Genomic DNA, 22,512 nt, shown 5'->3' on the forward strand with positions numbered 1-22,512 from the left:
TTTCCTTTACCTTAAAAGCTTAACAGTTTCTGTTTTACATGACAGGCCTTCTGGAGTCCCTCAGCTTTTGTCTGCATTGTCTTTATTTTCCTTCTGCTTATGAAAGGAATTTTGATAGAGAATTTCCTTCACAAGTCAAAGGTGTCATTTCCTTTCTTCTCAGAAAAGAAAGGTTTTTCCTTCTTTCAGCCTGTTAAGAGTTGGAGGCCAGTCAGTTTAGTACAGGGTAAACCTAGACTTTGTTTCTTTAGTTTGGATTCAGCTCTTCTGTGGCTTCACATGATTTTAATGCTTGGGATCTGAACAGCACTGAAAATCAGAAGATCTGCCAAGCTACTTTTTTTTTTTTTTAGTGTATGATTGTATGTGTGAGTGTTTATGTATGTGAGTATGATGGATGTGTGTGTGTGTGTGTGTGTGTGTGTGTGTGTCTGTGTATTTGTGAGTGCACAAATTCATGAAGGCCAGAGGACATTGAGTGTCTTGTGTTACCACTCTCTGCCTCTGTCTATCTGTCTGTCTGTCTGTCTGTCTATCATCTATAAATACCTTATTTTTAATTATCTCTGTGTGTGTATGTATGTGTGTGTGTATGTATGTGTGTGTGTGTGTGTGTGTGTGTGTGTGTGTGTAGCTTGAGTTTTCCTGCCTGGCTCACAGTCAGGACAAAGCTCTGTCACCCGCCAGTCCCACAGCCGCTCAGACCCAACCAAGTAAACACAGAGACTTATATTGCTTACAAACTGTATGGCCGTGGCAGGCTTCTTGCTAACTGTTCTTATAGCTTAAATTAACCCATTTCTATAAATCTATACCTTGCCACGTGGCTTGTGGCTTACCAGCATCTTCACATGCTGCTTGTCCTGGTGTCGGCTGGCACTGACTCCTTCTGCCTTACTGTTCTTTCTTTTCTCCTCTCTGTTAGTCCCGCCTATACTTCCTGCCTAGCCACTGGCCAATCAGTGTTTTATTTATTGACCAATCAGAGCAATTTGACATACAGACCATCCTACAGCATGTGTGTGTGTGTGTGTGTGTGTGTGTGTGTGTGTGTGTGTGTGCACATGTGGGTGCAGGTGCCTGTGGAGTCCAGAAGAAGGCATCATATCCTCTGGAGTTAGAATCACAGTTAACTACTTGGGTGCAGTTAACTGAATGAACTTGGTCCTCTGCAAGAGCAGTATACTCTTTTTTTTTGTTTTGGTTTTTCGAGACAGGGTTTCTCTGTGTAGCTTTGCGCCTTTCCTGGATCTCACTTGGTAGCCCAGGCTGGCCTCGAACTCACAGAGATCTGTCTGGCTCTGCCTCCCGAGTGCTGGGATTAAAGGCATGCGCCACCACCGCCCGGCCTTTCTTTCTTTCTTTCTTTCTTTCTTTCTTTCTTTCTTTCTTTCTTTCTTTCTTTCTTTCTTTCTTTCTTTCTTTCTTTCTTTTAGCAGTATACTCTTTTAACTGGTAGGCATCTCGAGGCTTCGCTTATTCTTAGTGACTGTGTCTTTCACTGAACCTAGTGTTATGCTGAGGGCTGGCAAGTCCCAATGACCTCCTGTACCCACTTGCCTAACAACCTCGAGCAGCTGGGTTTACCAGCATCCCTAAAACAACACCTGGCTTTCTGTGTGGATACTGGTGATTTTAACTCTGATCCTCTTGCTTGTGCAGCAAGTGCCCCGGCCCCTGGCAGTCTAGTTTTTGACTTTACCACTGAACTAGCAAATTTCAAAATTCTGGGGTAGCTCTTTGTTTTAAATCTGATGCCCATTTTGGGGGTTAATGCTGAGTTGTCCTTTGTTACTAGTTCCAGTTTGCTCTCTCTTTCTCCAGGAAACCTTGACCTGGTGAGCTGCACTTAGTCTTCAAATAGCAGCTATCATGATCCTTTCAAGGCATGGGTGTGTCATGGACAATTCACTCAGGTCTTTCCCTGGTCTATGTCATAGGAGGACAGTTTGCAATTGCCGAAAGCCTTTTGTGCCTCAGGAAGGATGTCACTCAGCTTCTGCTTTGGCCAACCTTTGCCCTGCTGCAGATGTGGCTAAGAATTGGTAAGAGTTAGTGGCAGATTTGTCCTCTGGGGCTTTTTGAGAGAACTTACGGCTTTCTAATCACTCAGCCAACAGCCATGTAGTAATAAGTATGTCACTGAACACTCAACTGCTATTTGTTTCCGTATCCCTGACTCATGAGGGAGGACAACAAGGATATTTTTGTGAACTAAAACTAATGGTCATGAAGACAGTGCTTATGCTGCTTATTAGCATTTCATTTTTTATGCCCTCACCTTCTGTTTTTCTTTGAAGGAATATTTTCCAAACCTTATTTCAATTACTTAATGCTACATTCAGCTTGAGTTATACACCTTGATGTAAGGCTCAGGACAGGACAAGGCTTATCCCTAGAGTGATACATAAGATGTTGAACTCCATTCCCAGAAGTGGGGAGACAGACAACAAGTCCTCCTAGTTTAGAGGAATATTTTCATTCAACTTTGAAGTACTGGTGAAATGAAACAAACACAAGAATGTCACTAGGACCTTGCTGAGGTTAGATATGTATTCTCTTTTGTTGTTTGTAGTACCTGGTACAATGAGAACACTGTGTTATGGAGTATCAAGGGCATGTTGACATGAAAAACCATTTGTACAAGCCCAGTTCCCCTGTAATCTCTCTACTCTCCTTGTTTCTCTGTTCCCTCCCCCTCCAGGTAACGCCTCTTTCCTTTCTGTGTCTTCAGCTGTCAGATTAGTTGAAAACACAGCAACTGTCATTTTGCAGCTTTTGTGGCTTGTTTGTGGGATGAGAACAATGGTATATTGTAACTACTTCCTCAGTTTTGCAGCAGTTAACTTAGTCTTAGAACTTTAGCTCATGTCAAGTAGACTGTTGAAGTACAGTGCATAATATTTTCCCTAGACAATATTTTCACAGACAATTCAGAGGCCTATTTTGAATGTAAATATTATTTTTACATTTCATTAATTGACCTATTTCTTTAGTGAATTAAATAATACCATAATTGAACTGGAATTTAAAAATAAAGATTTCTAGTTGTCAGATTTCTTTAATGGTTCTACCAGCTCTTTTAATAGAGCTTTCTGCAATAATAGAAATATTCTAAATGTGGTTTTTACCAGTGTGGTAGCTACTAACTACATATGACCCTTGAACACTTGAAGTTTGGCTATACAGCTAATGAACTAAACATTGAACTCAGTAACCATATATAGTTAGTACTACTGTAATGTCTACTGCACTTCATTAATCCATACATTTTTAATCATTTATTTATTTGTGTATGTAGGTGGATTGGTCCCACTCAGATCATCATTGTTGGCCAGTGCCTTTACCTACTGAGCCAATCTTGTTGGTCCCCTATCTATGTTATAGTGAAAACAATAGGTTTATATTAATAGCAATGTTGAGAAATTTACATAATCAGTGGTTATGCTTTAAATAACCTTATATTCTTGAAGCCTTTTTTTGCCCTTTTGATTTTTGAAAGTTTTATGGGTCTTGAAGGTTCTTTGTGAGGACAATTTTGAATGAATGATAAATCAGCTTTCTAGACTAATATTAACATGTTTTCAATTAGCAGTCAGCTATTTGATCTTGTTAGAGAAGACATTCTGTTACAACAAAAATTTAGCTGTATTAAGGCCCTACTCTTTAGATATCCAGAAAGTTCAGATGTAGACTGGCATGAGCACAAAGGGATGTTATCAGGCATTACAGTTCAAAATTTAAATTCCTAACCCATGGCTGTTGTGCCCTTCTTTGTCCCCTGCTAGGGCACAGTCTTCAAGAGGGCACTGGACAAGGGTAGGGGCTGGCTTGCAGGGCAAGAAGTAACAGTTGGCGCCATAACTGCTAGCTGACTTGCTTTTGGGAGACTGTTCAGTTTGCTTATCTATAAAACATAGGTCATCTGGCACCAGAATCTTTAATGTGAAATTCTGTGACTTTTAAAATCTGAAAGACTCTTGAAGTTATGTGATTTCCCTTCTGCCTTGAAATAGAATTCCTGCTGGAACCTTTCAGTGTTAAATACTGTTAATTTTGAAGCTTCTGATTGCGACTGTCATTTGATGAATCAGTGACAATGTGATTGGCCCTGTGTTTTTTACTTGTTTTTGGAACTAGATAAGTGTTGATGCATGAGGAGATATTGACTTGTTTGCTATTTTATATTTCTTCATAGCTGGACAAATTTGCCAGCATAAGAATTCCAGGGAGCAAGAAAGAGCGCCCCCCTCTTCCCAATCTGAAGACTGCGTCTGGAAGCAGCAGTCGCTCATCAGTGTCTTCCGAGACAATGGAAAACATTCCAAAGCCGCTGTCTGAGAACGAAGTCTTAAAACTCTTCGAGAAGATGATGGTAAGCGTTTTGATTCTTTTTTGGTTTTCCGTTTTATTCAGAATCTATTAAGAACTGGAATATCAAGTGGCATCCTTTTCTTTTGACTAGATTGCGATCAAGTTCATTTGCTCTTCAGATGGTTGCAGTGCTCTCTTGTCATCGAGTGTCCCGGGTTGTTTCTTTGTCCTTGTTTATTCCGTTCCCAGCTAGCAGTGTAGCCATGTTAGTAATGGCACTCTATCACTGGGTCAGTAGAACTGAACCTGCTCTCTTTGTGCTATGCCTTTTCTCGTAGAGACACATGGTGTCCTTTGGTGCCGTCTTCATTTGGTCTTTAACTGTGACTTCCTGACAGATTCACCCTCTGGCTTTTAATCTAAATGAGCTGATTTGATCAGGAATCCATGTATGTTAAATATGTTCAAAACATTTACTTCTAATGGATGCTGATTTTATATATATATATATAAATTGATTTTTATTTATATGGTTGCTACTTTCAAGTTTCATATCTATTAGGATTCAAAAAAATATTTGAAAAATTACATACGAAATGCCGGAAGGTAGTGTTTAACAATTCAGTTCTCTATAAGTTCAGTGTAGGAAGAAACTACTTTAGTTTTTAAGATACCTAATTAGCTTCAAGGAAAATATAGCAGGTAGCATATTACGGTCTTTTCCAGAAATTTGCAGAGAAAGTCAGCCGAGGCCAGGTGGCACTTAGGATTTGGACAGGCAGATGGAAGGGCAGTCTCTTGCTATGGAGGACCTAACAGGAAGCAAATGGTAGAGTGAGGCAGGCTCCCAATACCTTCTGGGACCAGGGAGAGGTCAGAAAAGTTAGATCGGAAAAATAAAAAATTAGGAAAGGATTTTCTAAGCCCTGCTGGGGTATTGTGTGTATTTCCAAATCATTAACGCTTTCTGTGTATGTCTGTTCTTTTGTCTGTGAGTTTTGGCAGCTTTACCCATTTTTAGAGAAATACTGCATTTGCTTATTAGTTTAGGGTCTAATGTGTATTTGAAATTTGGAGATTATTAATAGCTCTTCTACATTTGTTCAGCAGGAGTGTTGTATTTGTATAATACTGCCTTCCTTTTTTTTTTTTTTTTTTAAACACAAGTATTTGGTCTAGTGTTAACACCTAGAGTATCAGAAAGACTCCAGAAAGAATAAAAGCCAAGTTTGTCTTTATAGAATTTTTTTTTTTTTTTTTTTTTTTTTTGGTTTTTCGAGACAGGGTTTCTCTGTGTAGCTTTGCGCCTTTCCTGGAACTCACTTGGTAGCCCAGGCTGGCCTCGAACTCACAGAGATCCGCCTGGCTCTGCCTCCCGAGTGCTGGGATTAAAGGCGTGCACCACCACCGCCCGGCTCTTTATAGAATTTTTAATAAGTACCAGTGATTCAAAATATATTTTTAATGTTTATTACTTGATTTTCATGAACTCTAGACTTGGGAAACTCATCACTATTATACCAGCTCCTAATGAAGTGTTAGTTTTGTTTTTTACCTACACATTTAGAATTCCTTCCCTGTTGACACTATGAGCTGCTCTAATCTTGGCCAAGGACAAAGAAACCTCTTTTTGCCAGCCTCTGCCACCAGTAATGAGGCTTGTGTGAAGGTAGTTCTCTTCAGTATGACCTTTGCAGGCTTGCGGTGGCAGAGGACCCTTTCCTTCAATGCACCAAACATGTACCTTAATTACCTGTGAAACTTTGGAATGGTACTATTATGGCTCTTCTAACTACATTAAAATTCTCGTTTTAAATTATAACTGTGAGTACCATCTCAGTAAGTAGAGACAGCAGCCTATTGCTGTTAAACATTACGGAGAACACATTTTATGATTACATGCAGTTAGTTGAAAGGACAACCATCCAAGAAATACTGAATATAGTTTTTACTGTTCTTTTCGTGACTGCTGGGATCACTTACAGTAACGGGGAAGTATGTTCAGGTAAGTTGGATCTTGACAGTTTGAAGTGATTCTGGATACTTGATGGGTAACTGGGCCAGATCACTTATTAAATCTTAGGCAGGTCTGCTTGGTAATAGGTCTTTTCAATCGAACCTTTATTTTATTCAGCAGAAGTAGAGTGGAAGTGTTGCTTTGTTGGGGCTGTTAATCTGCGAAGGATGAGTCATTCCTAAGCTCTCTTCCAAACATACAGAACAGAATCTGTCCTCTTTCTGAATCCTTGATTATATTAGAATACTTTGAATGCAAAACCTGCTCTTGACTCTGAAGCTGAGAGCTGAAGGGACTGAGGAAGTGTCTCTTGCCTTCTGTAAATGAGAGTTAGAAACATTTTCTGGGCACCATTGTTTGTTTACAATTTAAAGTTGATTTTATGTCTGTGGAGAAAGCTGACTTACACTGGACTTGATCTATAGTATTTTAAAATATACATTGTGTAGACTCTTTATTCTTTGTGAGTTTCAAATATGCATACAATGTATTTTGATCATATTCACCCTCAGCCCTCCCTATAATTCCAGATCCACCCCACTGCTGTCCCCCTTCCCTATTTCATGCCATCATATATCTATATATACCTATGTATCTATACATATATGTACACACAAAATATTTATATTTACGATAACGACACAATGTGTATATTATTCACTGAGTTCAATTTGTGTTGCTTATCTACTGGAACATTGAGAATGCTCAATCTACCAGGGTCCATATCCTTAAAACTGTCATTCTCCTTCCCCTAGCAGCCAGATGACCCTCTCCTCCCTCCTTGCTGAAATGGACTGGCTTGATCTTGTATAGCTCTGTGCAGTCAACCACAACTGCTGAGTTGATGAGTGCATCGGTCCTTTCATGTCCAGAAGACACTGTTTTGCCTAGGTCCTCCCATTCTTCTGACCCTTAGGACCTTTCTGTGTCTTGAGCTTTGAGTGGAGGAAGGAGATAAAGATGTCTCATTTGTGGCTGAGAATAACTTTTTATTAACAGAAATCCTCCTCGCAGGAACATTTAATAATCAGCTGTGCTAACCTTTTGGCATTTGTGCTTGCAAAGGTTTCATCATATTTAAAATTTATATGGAGAGTCTTTGTGTCACAATTGTGGAATTTTAAAAACAATTATTCCTATTTACCAATTATGGAAAGTATTTAATTTGTATAAGAAGTAGCAACTTTATTTTGAAGAACACTTGTTTTTCTTCCTCAAGATAGTCCTCTGAAATATTACTGACTTGATTATTTAATGAATGCAAAGTATAGTGTAATACTTCAACATTTTATTTTTGCTTAGAGAATTGATTTTCTTGGTCTCATAATGGTCTAGTTTCTAAAGCAGCCGTGAAGTTTTAGTTATACTGTTAAATTTTTACGTTTCTTTATTTGTGTGCGTGTATGTATGTGGACAACTTGGTGAAGTCACTTCTCTGTCTGCCATGTGGGCTCTAGGGATTGAACTCAGGTTGTTAGGCTTGGTGTCAAATACCCTTACTTGTTAAGCCATCTCCCTCAGCCTTGGCTAAACTGCCAAAGAGCTTCCCCCAACCCTTATTTATGTTTTGGTATATACTGAAAGCCCATCTTGGTTTCTTATGGACTCAGCATTGTATATACATAGAGCCTTGATATCTGAAATCAACTTTAATGAATACTCTTAAACTCTTTTATTGTTTGTAATGAAACTGGCTTTTTGAACACCATGAATTCAATAGGTACAACTGAAAGTGACGTGCTTATTACAGGCATGGCCTCTTAGATTTAGCCCTTTGAATTTTCCCCCTTGTCTTCAAATAATAAAAATGCCTAGTTTACTATATATAATTTACCATCATGAAGAGAAAGCTTATCTTTCTTCACATTGCAAACTTACTCCATTTAGACATGCCCATAGGTGCTAGAGGTAGGGGTATAGTTTCCCTCTATTACCCTTCCTAGCTTTTCTTACTTACCTAGAATGAATCTGTCCTCTGTAGGCTTAGACTGGAGTGGAGGACCAAGAACTTGCTGCTTTGATTATTTATAACCTGTCATTGGTATCCTATGGGATTATCTTAGCTTCTGGTATATTGCTGCTGAAACAAATCTCTCTGGACTTGAAACAATACAGATGCTATGATTATATAGATTGGAAGTCCATCCTGGTTCTGTAGGCTTCATGAGGTTTAAGCTAGTGTCAGCTGTCGTGTTCCCTTACCACTCATTCAGATCGTTGGCAGAATCTTGTTCCTTGCAGTTGTGAGACTGAGGTCCCCTTTCCTTATTAGTGGCAGGGCACTCAGTTTTTGGAGGCCTTTCTTTTGGGTACATCACTGAATATGGTCTGCTTCAATAGTTCGTGTTAGTCCAGGCTCACCCAGACAGAACAAGAAATTCTCCTTGTTTTGAGATTCATTGCTTTTATTATATATAGGTGTAGTCCCCCTTTTCATGCAGTATAGGGATTAGGGTGGTGGGCTTCTTTGTGGGTGCCCATGATGCATACCATAGGCATAGAAAATTGCAAATGCTGACACTTTCCCTGGTATTGTGGCTCTGGCTCTGTTTTCCTCTGATGTCATCCACTGTTCCCATGTCTTTGATCACTGTCTTTTGTGTGGCTCCCCTTCCCCCCATCTTCTGAGTCTGTTCTACTGCATTTACCATTTGGATGTAGTCAGTAGATGGTTCAGTTCTGAATCTACCTGGTATTTATATTCTGTTAATGGAAGGCCAATATGTTCTTAATTTTATTCAAATTAGCATACTCTACCTTCTGCAGAGAATAGTTTTACTCTATGTTTTTATAACAGTTTACTATCTTGCACCCTTTCCTTTTGGTTATGCACTTCTCTGATTGTAAATGGATTTTTAATAATAAATCTTCTAAAGAATCTGTGACATTGATTTCTATTTTTGCTGTGGGCAGAGTGGTGCCTCTTTACTGGTCCTGATTTATATCGTCTCTGTCTAGTCTTCCTGAATCTTCTCTTCCATCTGTCCCCTTTTTCCTTACTGTTGCATCTGTCTCTCCTGTCTTATCTTTATATCCTTTGGTTTTCTTTACACTCTTCCTGCAGCATTGGAGCTGTTCATGTTGTATAATATCTCCCATATGCCTTCTACAGAAGAGAAGCTAAAATTAGCTATCTAAAAGATGTCAAATCTCAACATACTAGAAATGGAATACACCACATTCCTTAAAACATGACATCAAATTCCAGTTCCTTTTTTAGTTCCCTCTCTGGAAAACTCACTGCAGCCTGGATCATCCTTGATCCCATTGGTCCATATTGATTGACTTCTCTGGCCTTGTTCTCTCTGTCTGTATTTCTCTTCTCCTGTAGTACCTCTTGTGGGGCAATTACAATGACCTCTTCCATTTGTCTCATCATGCTTCTATTTGAAAACTCTCACATTTCATGTTTCAGTGCAAACATTCTTTAAAACCTTCACTACTACTCAACTCTCCTGAGCTGTGATACATGAGTGCCTTGCAGATTTGTCCTTTATTATTTGGATATCTGTCCCTCTACTAGATTTACCATCTAGTATCAGAATTCCAAACAAGAGACATTGTGACACCATGTAGTCTTTGCTGGCCTAGAGTTGCTATGGTACAGCCTGGTCTCAAACCCACTGAGATCCATCTGCCTCTGTCCCCAGGGTACAGTTAAAGGCGAGTACCAAGCCTGGTGACTTCTAAGATTTTTTTAAAAGATATTTTATGTTTCTCTGCTTTAGATTGTTAGGGTAGATGGAGGTTAGCTGTAATTGCTATTCTGCCCACTAATACAGAAATATTAAAAAAGTGAAAGAGATTTTTCATGCATTCATCTTTTTTCATTTTCTCATGTTTACTGTTGAGAGGATGAGCACTGTGTAAGACAGGTCATGTATCAGGATGCCATCATCAACATGCATTAAGTGAGTGCCAGTGATAACAGAATCATTCTGTCAATAATTAAATTCTAGAAATCCTCTCTAGAATTTTGCAGAAGAAAACAGTCTAGTAAAGGTGCTTCAGAGACTTACATATTAATAGAGATGCTGTAATCACTTTCTGGGCAGATATTAATCGGGCTTTGTCATAGCATAGAAGAACTAGGAAAAAACACATTTGTAAAATACACCATCTCTAAAGCTTATACTTGAAGTGTCTCCTGGCAATAGAGCTTAGGTGATCTCCTGTCTAACACATATATTGGCGTTTTTATTGAAGGGAAATGAGAAAGATACTTAAGGTATTACATTTATGTTGGAAACAGTATTCAATATATAATGGAGATGTAAATCTACTTTTGTTGAGTGATATTTTCCTAATTGTAAAATGTTTCAACATAAGAAACAGTATAGAAAATAATGCAGTGAAAACCACCATAGACAAAATTGAAGTCCTTTTGTGTACTGCTTCCAAAATTATATGTAGATGTAATTCTAAACGGTCTTATTAAATAAGAAACACAGAGCCAAATAAAGAGATAAAAGCCCAGAGATCGAGCAGTAGCCAAGAGCTAAGACCACCTTATATTACCACTTGCTGCTGTCTCTTCCCCTGAGAGAGAGAGGCCTTCTTCCTGTGTCCTGCCTTTTTATTGACTTTCTGTTCTGCCTTCTCATTGGCTGTAAACCCAACCACATGACTTCCTGTCTATACAGACCTCTCCAGGTCTCTGTGGTTGGTACTGAGATTAAAGACGTGTGTCTCCATGCTGGCTATGTCCTTGAACACACAAGATTCTGCCTGCCTGTGATAGGATTAAGGGCGTGTGCTACCACTACCAGACTTCTGCTTAATGTCTTGCTCTTAGCTCTGATTAGCAACTTTATTAACATACAAATAAAATCACATTTCAACACAAATAAAATATCACCATAATTATATTTTTCCTTTTTTTTCTAGAAATGAACAATACTTTTAACTCAGTAGTTTTCATTTTCATTTTTTTGTCTGTAGTTTTCTGTATAGTAAGCACTAATCTTATCTGTGAACTATTTGATAAGTTACTGATTCAATGCCCCATAGTCCTTTAGTACGTTAATGTATATTTTCTACAAATAGGTGCATACTAGTTCATAACCAAAATACAACTATCCACATCAGAAAGAGCACTGAGCAACTGTCGTGAAATATTATGTACCCTAATAAATTTGCCTGAAGATCAGAGAACAGAACAAGCCACTAGATTAAACATAGAAGCCAGGCAGTGGTGGCACACACCTTTAATCCTAGCACTTGGGAGGCAGAGATCCATCTGGATCTCTGTGAGTTCAAAACCACCCTGGACTACAAGACCAATTTAGAATTCAATTTTTATGAGTTAATTTATAGACATGATTTTTTTTTTTTTACTAATAGTACCGATAATTTTTGTTATAACAAAATAATCTAGTCCTGAATTGTGTAAGATATTTGGCTATCATGTTTCATTTTTTCCCTCATATTTTTGACACATTTGAAGATTCCTTCCATTCTGGTTTATGTGCAGACTGTCCCTCAGTTTGCACTGGTGTTATAAGACTTGAAGTTTGGTAAGCCTGTCAGCTGTCCGCAGAACTCCTCACTTTACATGATGTCTTTTCCCTGATCAGAAGTTAATTGAATATTTTTCACGTGCATATTTTTCTCGGGTCTACTGTTTTGTGAATTTCCAGCTTATGTCATTTGGTTCTTTTCTTTTTTTTTTTTCCTTTTTTTCTTTTTTGGTTTTTCGAGACAGGGTTTCTCTGTGTAGTTTTGCGCCTTTCCTGGAACTCACTTGGTAGTCCAGGCTGGCCTCGAACTCACAGAGATCCGCCTGGCTCTGCCTTCCGAGTGCTGGGATTAAAGGCGTGCGCCACCACCGCCCGGCAGTTCTTTTCTTGTTGGGTTTTTGTCTTCATACTAATTTGTTTCATTTGTCATAACTTATGAATAATCTCATGCCCAGTTTACATGAAATGCAGAAATTTTATCTTAGCCTGAGGCTTGTTATTTCACATTTGTTGGCATTTTAAAGTATAGAAATAGATTTCAATGTTAATGTATATATTATTGAAGAAATATTTATTTTGAAATACTAGAATTGCATCTGTATAGCACTGTTTACTGAGTTGTCTATTCTTTCCTGTTATCTGTAATCCTCCAGTGTTGTGGATTAGTTACTGCATAGAGTGTGGTGTGATTTGATTCATTAGTTAGTCTAGTTCTACATTATTTATTTTACTTTGCCTCCCCCACCACCTGCCTCTTTCTCTAAAGACTAGGTCTCACCGTGTAGCTCTAATGGTCTTGAAGTAGCTATGTAGGCCAGGTTGGCCTCTAAATCACAGTGGTCCACTTGGCTCTGCCTCCCCAGAGCTGGGATTAAAGATGTGCAACCTGAGCAGGATTATCTGCTGTGTTAATGACTGTAACTCTTAGCTGTATCTAAGACGACCCCTTTGCCTTACCATCACTTTTCTTATTCTTGGCATTTGCAGCTTCTGCAATAATTCTAAAATCAGTCAAATACTACTTTAAACATTATGGGTTCTTCATTGGAATTATATGAATTTCTTTTCTAATTTGAATAAAATGGACACCTTTTTGAATTTTCCAACATGTAGGCATTTTATATTTAAGTTTTCTGTTTCTGAGCAATAAAAACATACTGTGCCTTCCTAAAATGCATTTTATTATTCATTCCTAGGCTTATTGGTAATATACATGTACTAATTTTAAAATAGTAACAATCATCTTTATAAAATAATTTTGTTTATTGACTTTGGTAGTCAGTAACTTCTGGACTCTTATTAGTTTTTATTGTTATAGGTTATTTCATATTTTTTGTGTGTTCAATTAGAATATCTATGGATTATAACAGTTGTTTTTCTCGTTCTTTATTTAGTTCTTTGCACTGAGTAGATTTGTGTAATAAAAGGCTGTAAATTGTCTTGACTGTTGAGAATTTTTTTTTTTTTTACAGCTGTGACTTTATTCTTAACTTTTAAAATAACCTGAGGTAGCTAGAAGCTGTTCTTTACTGAAAATCTCTGTTTACCCAACAACAATGTGTCCTGCAGTCTCAAATCTTAACTCTGTTCTTAAAAAGAGGACCATCCTGGGCTAATCCAATGATAACCTATTTTTTTTTCCCCTGTCTTCTGTGGAGACAGCACTGGTATCTCTTTTTCCCATCCTAAGACACTCTAGGTATCTAGGTAGAGGTCTTCTCTGTGTTCTCCCACCCATTGTGTATTCTACTTAGATTTCCCCATCCCTCACTAGACTGGCCTGTCAATGAAGTCCATGCTGGAATCTCTTCTCCAGTACGGATTAAATGAGTAGCTATGATACATACACATACATGTGTGGAATAGATCACTTCTCCAAACTTTTGATCAGAGTCATGTTTTAGATTCTAAATGCCACCATGGAACTTGGCTTCCCTCCTTTGGTTTTGAAATCTCATTAATAAACTAATTTTAAATGGGATTGGAAGGGGGTATGAGGACAGTTTTATTAGAGTTTGAGAGAGGAACCCCGAAGTAGACAAGCTGTAAGTCTTGGCAGATGCCCGGAGCGGGGAGATGAAGAAGGAAAGAGAGATCGCCTGCTGTGCCTTTTAAGTCAGGGCAGAAGGAAGCAGGCCATGGAAGTTGGCAAGCAGCTACAGATGGCACTGTAGCGAGATGGCACTGCAGCGAGACGGCACTGCAGCGAGACGGCACTGCAGCGAGACGGCACTGCAGCGAGACGGCACTGCAGCGAGACGGCACTGCAGCGAGACGGCACTGCAGCGAGACGGCACTGCAGCGAGACGGCACTGCAGCGAGATGGCAGCAGGATGAGCTGCTCCAAAGATAGACAGGAAGTTGGCACTGCAGCTACAGATGATGGCACTGCAGCGAGATGGCACTGCAGCTACAGATGGCACTGCAGCGAGACGGCACTGCAGCTACAGATGGCACTGCAGCGAGATGGCACTGCAGCTACAGATGGCACTGCAGCTACAGATGGCACTGCAGCGAGATGGCACTGCAGCTACAGATGGCACTGCAGCGAGACGGCACTGCAGCGAGACGGCACTGCAGCGAGACGGCACTGCAGCGAGATGGCACTGCAGCTACAGATGGCACTGCAGCTACAGATGGCACTGCAGCTACAGATGGCACTGCAGCGAGATGGCACTGCAGCGAGATGGCAGCAGGATGAGCTGCTCCAAAGACAGACAGGAAGCCAGAGTTCCAGGGACAGAGTGCGAGGATGGGGCCAGTGTGTGACGACAGGTAAAAGGACAGGAGGAAGAAAGAATTAGGCTTCTCTCAGTAACACAGCAAAGCAAGGGAAGGCTTCCTTACTCCTTTTCTTCAGAGCCCTCCTCTTCTCAACAGTGCTGCTTGCTGACTTTTGCTGAACCTGCCTAAGGAAGGCGTGGCTTTCTTCTCCATCTGCCTCCTCCAGGAAGCAGCCAAGATTACAGATGGCTTGTGCTTAGTTTTTCTCTCAGACTCTAACAAAATTGTCCTCAGATTTTCTTCTGAATCCATGTTAAATGGATTTAAAGTTCTTTTATTAATGATACTAAGAACCCGAGAATGATGCAGTGGTTTCTTACAACAGGAAGAGGATTGGCATAGTCAGTCTGTGGGTACACAGTAACACCACTTTCATTTTTATTCTTGGTGCTAATGAATCAACTCATAGCTATTCCTTTAGTCAGGTAAATGAATGCCTGTTCTGAGGGTCACAGGACTTTTAATAAAAAGAACCTGCAAAGACCTCTTTGCACTCAACCTGTATTTACTTGCTGTACGTTCCTATCAGCAGTTCTATCAAATAATAGTTTCCTTTGCACAGCCATTTTTATATTATAAGCATGCTTTATTTCTTACAACCCACCAGGTTTATTTATGATTACTAGATACTGTGGGAGAGGTTCTGTGGGAATGCTTTGTCTTTGTCTAATCTGTAAGTTGTCACCCTTGTGCCTCTCAGTTGGGTAGAAATCAAAAACCGAAGTAATGGCAGCTTAAGAGTGGTTGAAATAAAATCCAGACATGAGGAGGGAGAGGAGGCAGTAGGGTGTGTGTGTGTGTGTGTGTGTGTGTGTGTGTGTGTGTGTGTGTGTGTAGCAGTCTATCAGATTGATTCATGATTTGCTTGTGCCAGGGCATAATAGCGGTGCTCAGCTGTTACCTTGAGAAAGTGAATGGCTTAGGAAACTTGGTGGCAGTTTGTGGTACCAACAGAATGGTCATACAGAGGTACTTTGAGAGGATAAGTATTATGGTAATATTTAAATGTGTGATGCCCGTCCTCTTGGGAGTCTGCAAGAGAATTCTTGTACATCTGCAAAGACCTCCTTCTCTGTGTCAGTTTTGTCCTGTGGTAAAGTCAGCCTTGGTGTCTGAGGTTAAGTGACTGTTTAATTGTGTAATGTAATTTATGAGGAAATGCCCAGTGTTTATAAAAGTTTCAAAGTAAGTGAATGAGACAGTTTTTAATCAATAGTGGCGCTTTTACCCAAAGGATTATGTAATGGGTGTCTGTTCTGGTGAGTGATTCTGAATATCCTTGATAGTTCTGGCTAGTAAATCACGCTTGGGAACCACCTTAAATGCTCATTACACTTCTTGTTTGTTCTACTAAAATTAGAGAATATAAAATAAAAGTGTTGCTTAATTTTTCTTTATTGATCCTTGATATTGACATGAAGACAATTTGGATTTTATTTTTTAATTGAGATAGTTTACAGTGTAAACTACAGTGGTTCTCAACCTTCTTAATGCTGGCACCCTTTAATACAGTTCCTCATGTTGTGGTGATCCCCAACCCACAGATTGAGAACCACTGGATTACACTGTTCACATAAATTTAAAATTGATAGACAAAAGAAAAAGCTTGTTTATAACTTTATGTACTAACAGCTGGATATAGTAAAGTAGTAATAAAGTTAATTCTAAGTTGTAGATTCTTGCTAGCATTTCCATTCCATTTTATTTCATATTTCATTTTAATGTACGTATATCTGAAGGTGTGCCTGTGTATGGGTGCATGCGTGCTTGTGTCTATGTGGAAGTCAGATGTCAGTATGTAGGAGGCACCTATCTTATTATTAGAGATAGAATTTCTGTCTGGGACCTGGAGTCTTGCTGTTTTCAGGCCGGTGAGCCTCAGGGATCCTCCAGTCTTTTGATTTTTCTGTGCTGTGGTTCTATGCCCACGACACGATGCCTGTCTTCTGACATGGGTGCTGGCGATCTGACTCAGGTCCTCATGCAGTGTAGCAAGCGCTTCAATGACTGAGTCATCTCTGCAGCTCAGATTCTGGCTGGGGTTTCTCTTTCACTTTTCTATTTATATCTAAACCCAATCTAAACATAAAAGTTATTGTATTGCCAAAGATAGATAGATCTACTTAGTATTGGAATAAGGCCATGGAGTCTTATTTTTCCAGTTTGCATGAAAGCTATTCATGGTAGTGAAAACATACCTCAGTATGGAGGTAAACACTAAAAATGACCCTTTGATACTGCATGATGTGGAAGAGAAATACAAATGTGCTTAAGAATAGAATTGTATTTTTTGAAGATATTTGGGTAAAATTATGCTTTTAGCATGTTAAACTTCATAGTCCCAAGACAGATAATTAGGGTGTCATGAGTACCTCTTCTTGAGATGTTTAACCAGTTTGTAGCTGTAGTGATATGAAACTAATAAACACTTTGTAAGGAAGAATGATTATCTTGGCTTCAACCCCTGAAACAACACACAAACACTATTGAAATCCAGTGATATCCTTGACTGAAGAATTAGTGTTTGGTTTGCTGTTGCTGTGTTCATGTTTATCCTCCAGTGTTCTCATTGATTCCTACAAATGTATCGATCAATGATAATAATGTCTTTCCAGTATCCATTTTTGTGACTGTTGCCATGCCTCTGCCTAGCAAGTGCTTATTTTGCATTCTGGCAGAAGTTCCTCACACCTGACCATCTTCAGCTAGCTGCTTGTATGTATTTGCCCAGTGCTCAAATAGTCAATCATTTTAAATTTAATCTGACTCTCCATGGTGTTAACTATCCCACTCAACTTGATGTATGTAAATTTAATGAATGTGCTGTCTTGTAAAATCTACATTCATGAATGAAAATATTGAGTCTAACATTTGTAATTCAGTTGAAAAAATGCCCACTCTCTGGTTGCCATTCTCTACTCAATTGCTCTTTACTGTCTAAATATGCTCATATATTAAGTTTACATCTTTTTGTTTCTCAGTTTTGCTGAAGATAGTGTCGAAATATTTAGTTTGTGCCAATATTTTATCAGCATGTGATGGAGTTAGTGTGTCTAAAAGCAGTAGTAAAAATGGTGAAGTTTTGGCATATAGGACCCTCTGGCCTCATCCAATTGATGGAGGAAGTCTTTGACCTGGTCTCCAGGCTGGCCTGTCCCAGTCCATTCAGTTCCTTTGTAAAAAGTAGAAGGCGTATTTCTTCCCTCGGGTGTACATAGTACATAGCACCAGGCAAGTCACTAACTTAGTGACTTTTGGGAGGAGTCTCAGCCTCTTTCACCCTGTACAGGTGCTGTGGGACAGTGCTCAGCCACAATCAGCTGACCTTGATTGCATGTCACTCAGGTTCTGGGTGCTTCTACAATGCTCCTTTGCAGGCATGATGAATTTCAGCCTATCCTCTTTACAGCACGGCTTCAAGAGCTGACTTTGTGGTTGAAGCTATTTCAGTCTTGTCTGAAGGCACTTGAGAGTCTTCTAGAAGTAGCAGTTGCTTAGTGCTCTAGGCTAGGCCTGCAAATATATCGGCTCCAGCTCCATGTTCCAGAATTTACCCTCATGGCATGATTGTTGTAAACTAGGATTGGAAAATTCTGTGTGGGAAGTTTCATCTGTGCATTTAAAAAGTGTTCAGTGAGGACTATCCATTGTGAAATACGCAGCAAATTGCATTAAAAACAAAACAAAACAACAACTGATCTGTAAGCTGCAAAAGGAAGTCACATGGAGTAAAGCAAAAGTGTTAAATATGTGGACCTAAGATTTGGGAAAAGGAATTCATATCCTCTCCTTACCCCTGCAGCATACTCTCCAAAGAACCCTCCCAAATCAATGAAAAACAAAACAAAACATACACAAGCAAACCACCCTGCTCCTCCATCTTTCCAACACCTCTTTATTCATCCTGGTGGCATTGGGTCCTGCGGTGTGTCACACAGTATACCCTTTTGTTCAGTCAGCTCCACCCACAAAATGTTCATTGCTGTGAATCATTAGTTTGGTTCAATTGCTCTGGCATACCATCATTATTGGACCCTCACTGAGACTCCTCTCACACATCCTGCTGTTGCCTTGAGTCCTGGAGATCCTGTGGTTATCCTACCGTAGGACCATTCCCTTTACACGCTCCAGCAGATTATAGATGTGGGAGATGTTAGGGTGGGCCAATTGAAGGCCCAGGATGTGGGTTTGAGTGGTAGCTGAGCTGGTTGGTCTGGGCCACTTGGATCTCGTCCCTCAGGCAAGATGTGGGGTCGGTCAGCTCTCCTAGGCCCATGCCCTAGGGGCCCGCTCTCCCTTGCAGGTGGTGTGGTGTGGGTCATCAACAAGTGGGAATTCTAATGAATGTAGAAATAATTGATGGAAGAGTTGGTCTGCATGGAGACAAAGTACTGGAGTGGAGATTTCATTGGGAAAAAGGAAAAGGTTTGCAAGCAAGCAACCTTGTAAAATGGAAGATTGAGGTCAGGGGTAGGAGTGTGGAGCTGGATTTGAGGGAGGGCAGCTTTTAGATGATGAAAAGGACCAGCTGTGACCCTGAGGAAGGGAGTGAGGAGAGTGAAAGTGAAGTTGGCTGGTGGCAAGAAAGCCAGTGACATCAGGGCCCTTGTGGGTGATGCCAAGGCATGTGCTGCAGGTGTCAGCATGGGGTGCTAGCAGGATAAGTGTGGGTCATATAGTATTGAACCTCAGGAAATGGACTTTATATGGAGACAAAAGTATGGAAACAAACACAGCAGACTAGACAGATGAGAGTTCAGGTCCAAGTTGCAGGATTACAGTCAACTGGAAGAATTCCCCCAAACTTCATCAATAGAAGGATTATCTCAAAAATAAAATGGTGCTTATTAATGTTTAACATGGGGCCTGACTTAGCCATTTGTTTCTTATTTAAGATCAAAGAAGTTTGAATAGTCTTTTGTGGAAAGGTTGCTTGGGGAAGGGGCCACATGCATAGCTCACAGAGCAGACTTAAGTCATAAGTAGTAGTAACTGGTAGTAACCTTAGGCCTTGTACTTGGGAAAAGTCTGAAGGGGTGCCTGGCCCCTGAGTTGTGAATGGAGTTTGGTTACCTGTGTTTGAAGTCTTCTCACTAGCCTTTGGGTTTGTCTTTATTTCTTCCTTCCACCCAGCCAGATCATGTTCAGTTTGATAATTTTAGAGGATTTAAAAATTGTTCTTTTCTTTTTAAAATGAAGGCTGTTCCACACCCCCACCAGTTTTTCTGAATTGTTCATTAAAATCTGTTATTAAACTACTTTAGAATTACATAAATAGTCGAGAGTTCTTATAGGTCCTTCAGTCAGCATTTCCTTGTGTCAGTATCTTCTGTAATATTTGGACACTTATTAAAGATCCATGAAATGAACATTGATAGAGCTGCTAACTAAGCTATAGACTGGATTTCCAGTCACCCCTCTTTCATGTCCAGGATCCAGTCACAGTTTGCATCTTGTCCCCATGTCTGTTCCATTCAGTGACAGGTCCCCTTATCTTTTATAACTGACACTTTGAAGAATCCTCCTTATTTTGTAGAGTGGTCTCAATCTGAGTTTGTCTGATTTTCTTTTCTCCTATGTCCTTTCCCATAATTAGATTGAGAAATGCTCTGGGAGGAATATCATAGAGTTGATGTATCTTTCTCAATATTTCATTATCAGGGGATATATCATATTGATGTCTGTGGTGGTCTTAGCCTGGCCTATTATGGAAAATGGAGTCTTCAGGGTTTCTCTTTTGTAAAGTTACTATTTTTCTTTTTATTAACAGTAGTTTTATATAGTTGTAGCAAATTACTTATCAGCTTTATGATTATGTCTTCTGTGCAGTTTCTATTCAATACTTTTATCTATAATATATATTTGATGAAATAACACATTGAAGTAAGCTGCCATATTGGGGCTGTAAAAAGACCTGTAGTTATTTATCATTTTTTGCCTTTATTTACAGTGTAGAAAGTATCACATATTAAATTGGAAGGAAGAATCAGTTAATTCATAATGATTTATATTGCTCATTTAGGCAATCTATACAAGTTCTTTTTAATTTTTTAGGTATACTAGAAACCTCATTTTAATGAAGGAAATTAATTTTAGATGTCACAGTGGTTCTGGTTGATGCTCCCCATACCCCCATCTATCTTTCTCCAGGGTGGCTAGTGTGTACCTGAGGTGATAGGGTCCCCCAAATGACTTATTGTTATGTTTTTCAGGTATCTCCCCCCCCGCCCTCCCCCCCCCCCCCGCCCCCCAGTCCTAACTCCTAGGGCTGGCCGAGTGGATGGTGTTGAGGCTGGCTTCTCCAGGTAGTCCCTCCAGATTGGGTTGCAGTTTAGATTGAAGTGGTCCTTCACAGTTGACGTCATTTTGTTTCCCTCTTCCCTTCTCCTGGGATTGTCCACATAATCCACTGTTGGGTCATCTGCTATTCTCTGTCTCTATGCCAGCTCAGCTAAGAAGATGGAGACTTGATTATTTTGAGAGAATATGAACTAAGAAATACGAAAATTGATGTCTTGTTCATTCTGTCTTTCCCAGTCTTACCATGCTTAGTTTTGCGGATAGTCTTCTGAGAGGCCTAATCTCTCTGGAATTGCAACATTTAATAATAATTTTCTAGGACAAATTTTCCTATGTGTTTTTTCGGGGACTTTATTACTTCTCAATGCTGTGTGCAATTGCTTCAGGAGTTTTTCTTGTTAACACTGTTTTCTATAGATAAAAATCTATTTTAAAAGTCTTGCATTATGTACTTCCATATGATTATTTATTTCTCCATCCCGCCTTGTTTTTTCTTTGCAATGCACTTTCCTTCTGGATATATAGAGAATAATAATTTGTTAGGTGTAGTCGTATGCCTAGGGGTGCTGTATTCTTCCGATGTTCTTCCTCTATCCCCTTCTTCCTTTAACCAAATAGGACATTGGGATTCTGTCATCTCTAATTTCTCAGGAAGATGACTGCCACACTTAAATAAGAGAGTTGCCATAGTTACCAGAGGAAATCAGTGGGAACTGCCCAACACTAGTTTAATTGTGCACAAGGTAAGAGTCTCTGGAGACAGCTGAGCCAGTGGGAATACTAATGTCTAGATTGGCATCTGGGAGGGTCTTTATTAAGGGAATTGTCTTAAAGGATTATGAAGCCTCATTCCCAGCACAGGGTACACAGTGGTTCTCAGTGCAAGGCCCAGTCCCTGAGAACCTGGAGTGTGGAACTAGAGTGCACATGGGCCCAACTTCCAGAGCTGGAAGCTGTAGAGCCAAGATCAGGAAAGAAGGGTACCCATTTGATAGAATAAATTCACCTTTCCTTTACCTTTTGATGTTCTAGACCCTCAACTGATTGCCCCATTGGATGAGTGTGAATCTTAAGTCTATTGATTCAAGTGGCCAGTTTATTCAAGAAATGCCCTCCCAGACACGCTATAGTGCTTACCAGCTATGACAACCATTCTTAGTCATGGACAAATGTCATCTGCTAACACCTCTTTGAAAAGAAAGCAGTGGCTTTTTTTTTTTTTTTTTTTATTCAACTATATTTTGAAATTTTATTTTGATTTCAGCTCAACCAGTAAATTATTGTTTCTTAGTATTCTGTGCCTATTAAGTATTTTAATTTGCTGTTGTAATTTAATACAGATCATAGATGCTTCTAGGTCTCCCTACTTTTTATAGCAATTATTCCCCAACTCCATCTCTTTCTTCCAGTGTAGTTCTTTTTATGTTTAATTGTCACTTAATATTGTACATAGTCATGAGTTCCAGTGTGAATTCACAACATATATCCACTGTGCAATGATAAAAACAAGGAAATTAACATATCTGTAACTTCAACCATTTATCATTTCTTTGTGTTAGAAACACTTGAATCCTTTTTCATTTTAAAAATGTAAGTAGATAAGGAATTGGTCATCCAGCTGTGCTGTAGAATGTTAGA

General features: G+C 39.5%; 1 protein-coding gene across 1 annotated transcript in view; it reads left to right on the forward strand.

Annotated features, from left to right (window-relative positions):
* Positions 1 to 1,888: 1,888 nt before the first annotated feature.
* Diaph3 (diaphanous related formin 3) overlaps positions 1,889 to 22,512 on the forward strand; it is a 242,421-nt gene continuing 221,797 nt past the window's right edge. The window contains 3 exon segments of the mRNA XM_059274292.1: positions 1,889 to 2,045; positions 2,705 to 2,808; positions 4,199 to 4,375. Coding sequence (XP_059130275.1) covers positions 1,889 to 2,045; positions 2,705 to 2,808; positions 4,199 to 4,375 — 438 coding nt within the window.

This window comes from Peromyscus eremicus, chromosome 9 (assembly GCF_949786415.1).
Source record: "Peromyscus eremicus chromosome 9, PerEre_H2_v1, whole genome shotgun sequence".
In the NCBI taxonomy this organism is placed as follows: Eukaryota; Metazoa; Chordata; class Mammalia; order Rodentia; family Cricetidae; genus Peromyscus; species Peromyscus eremicus.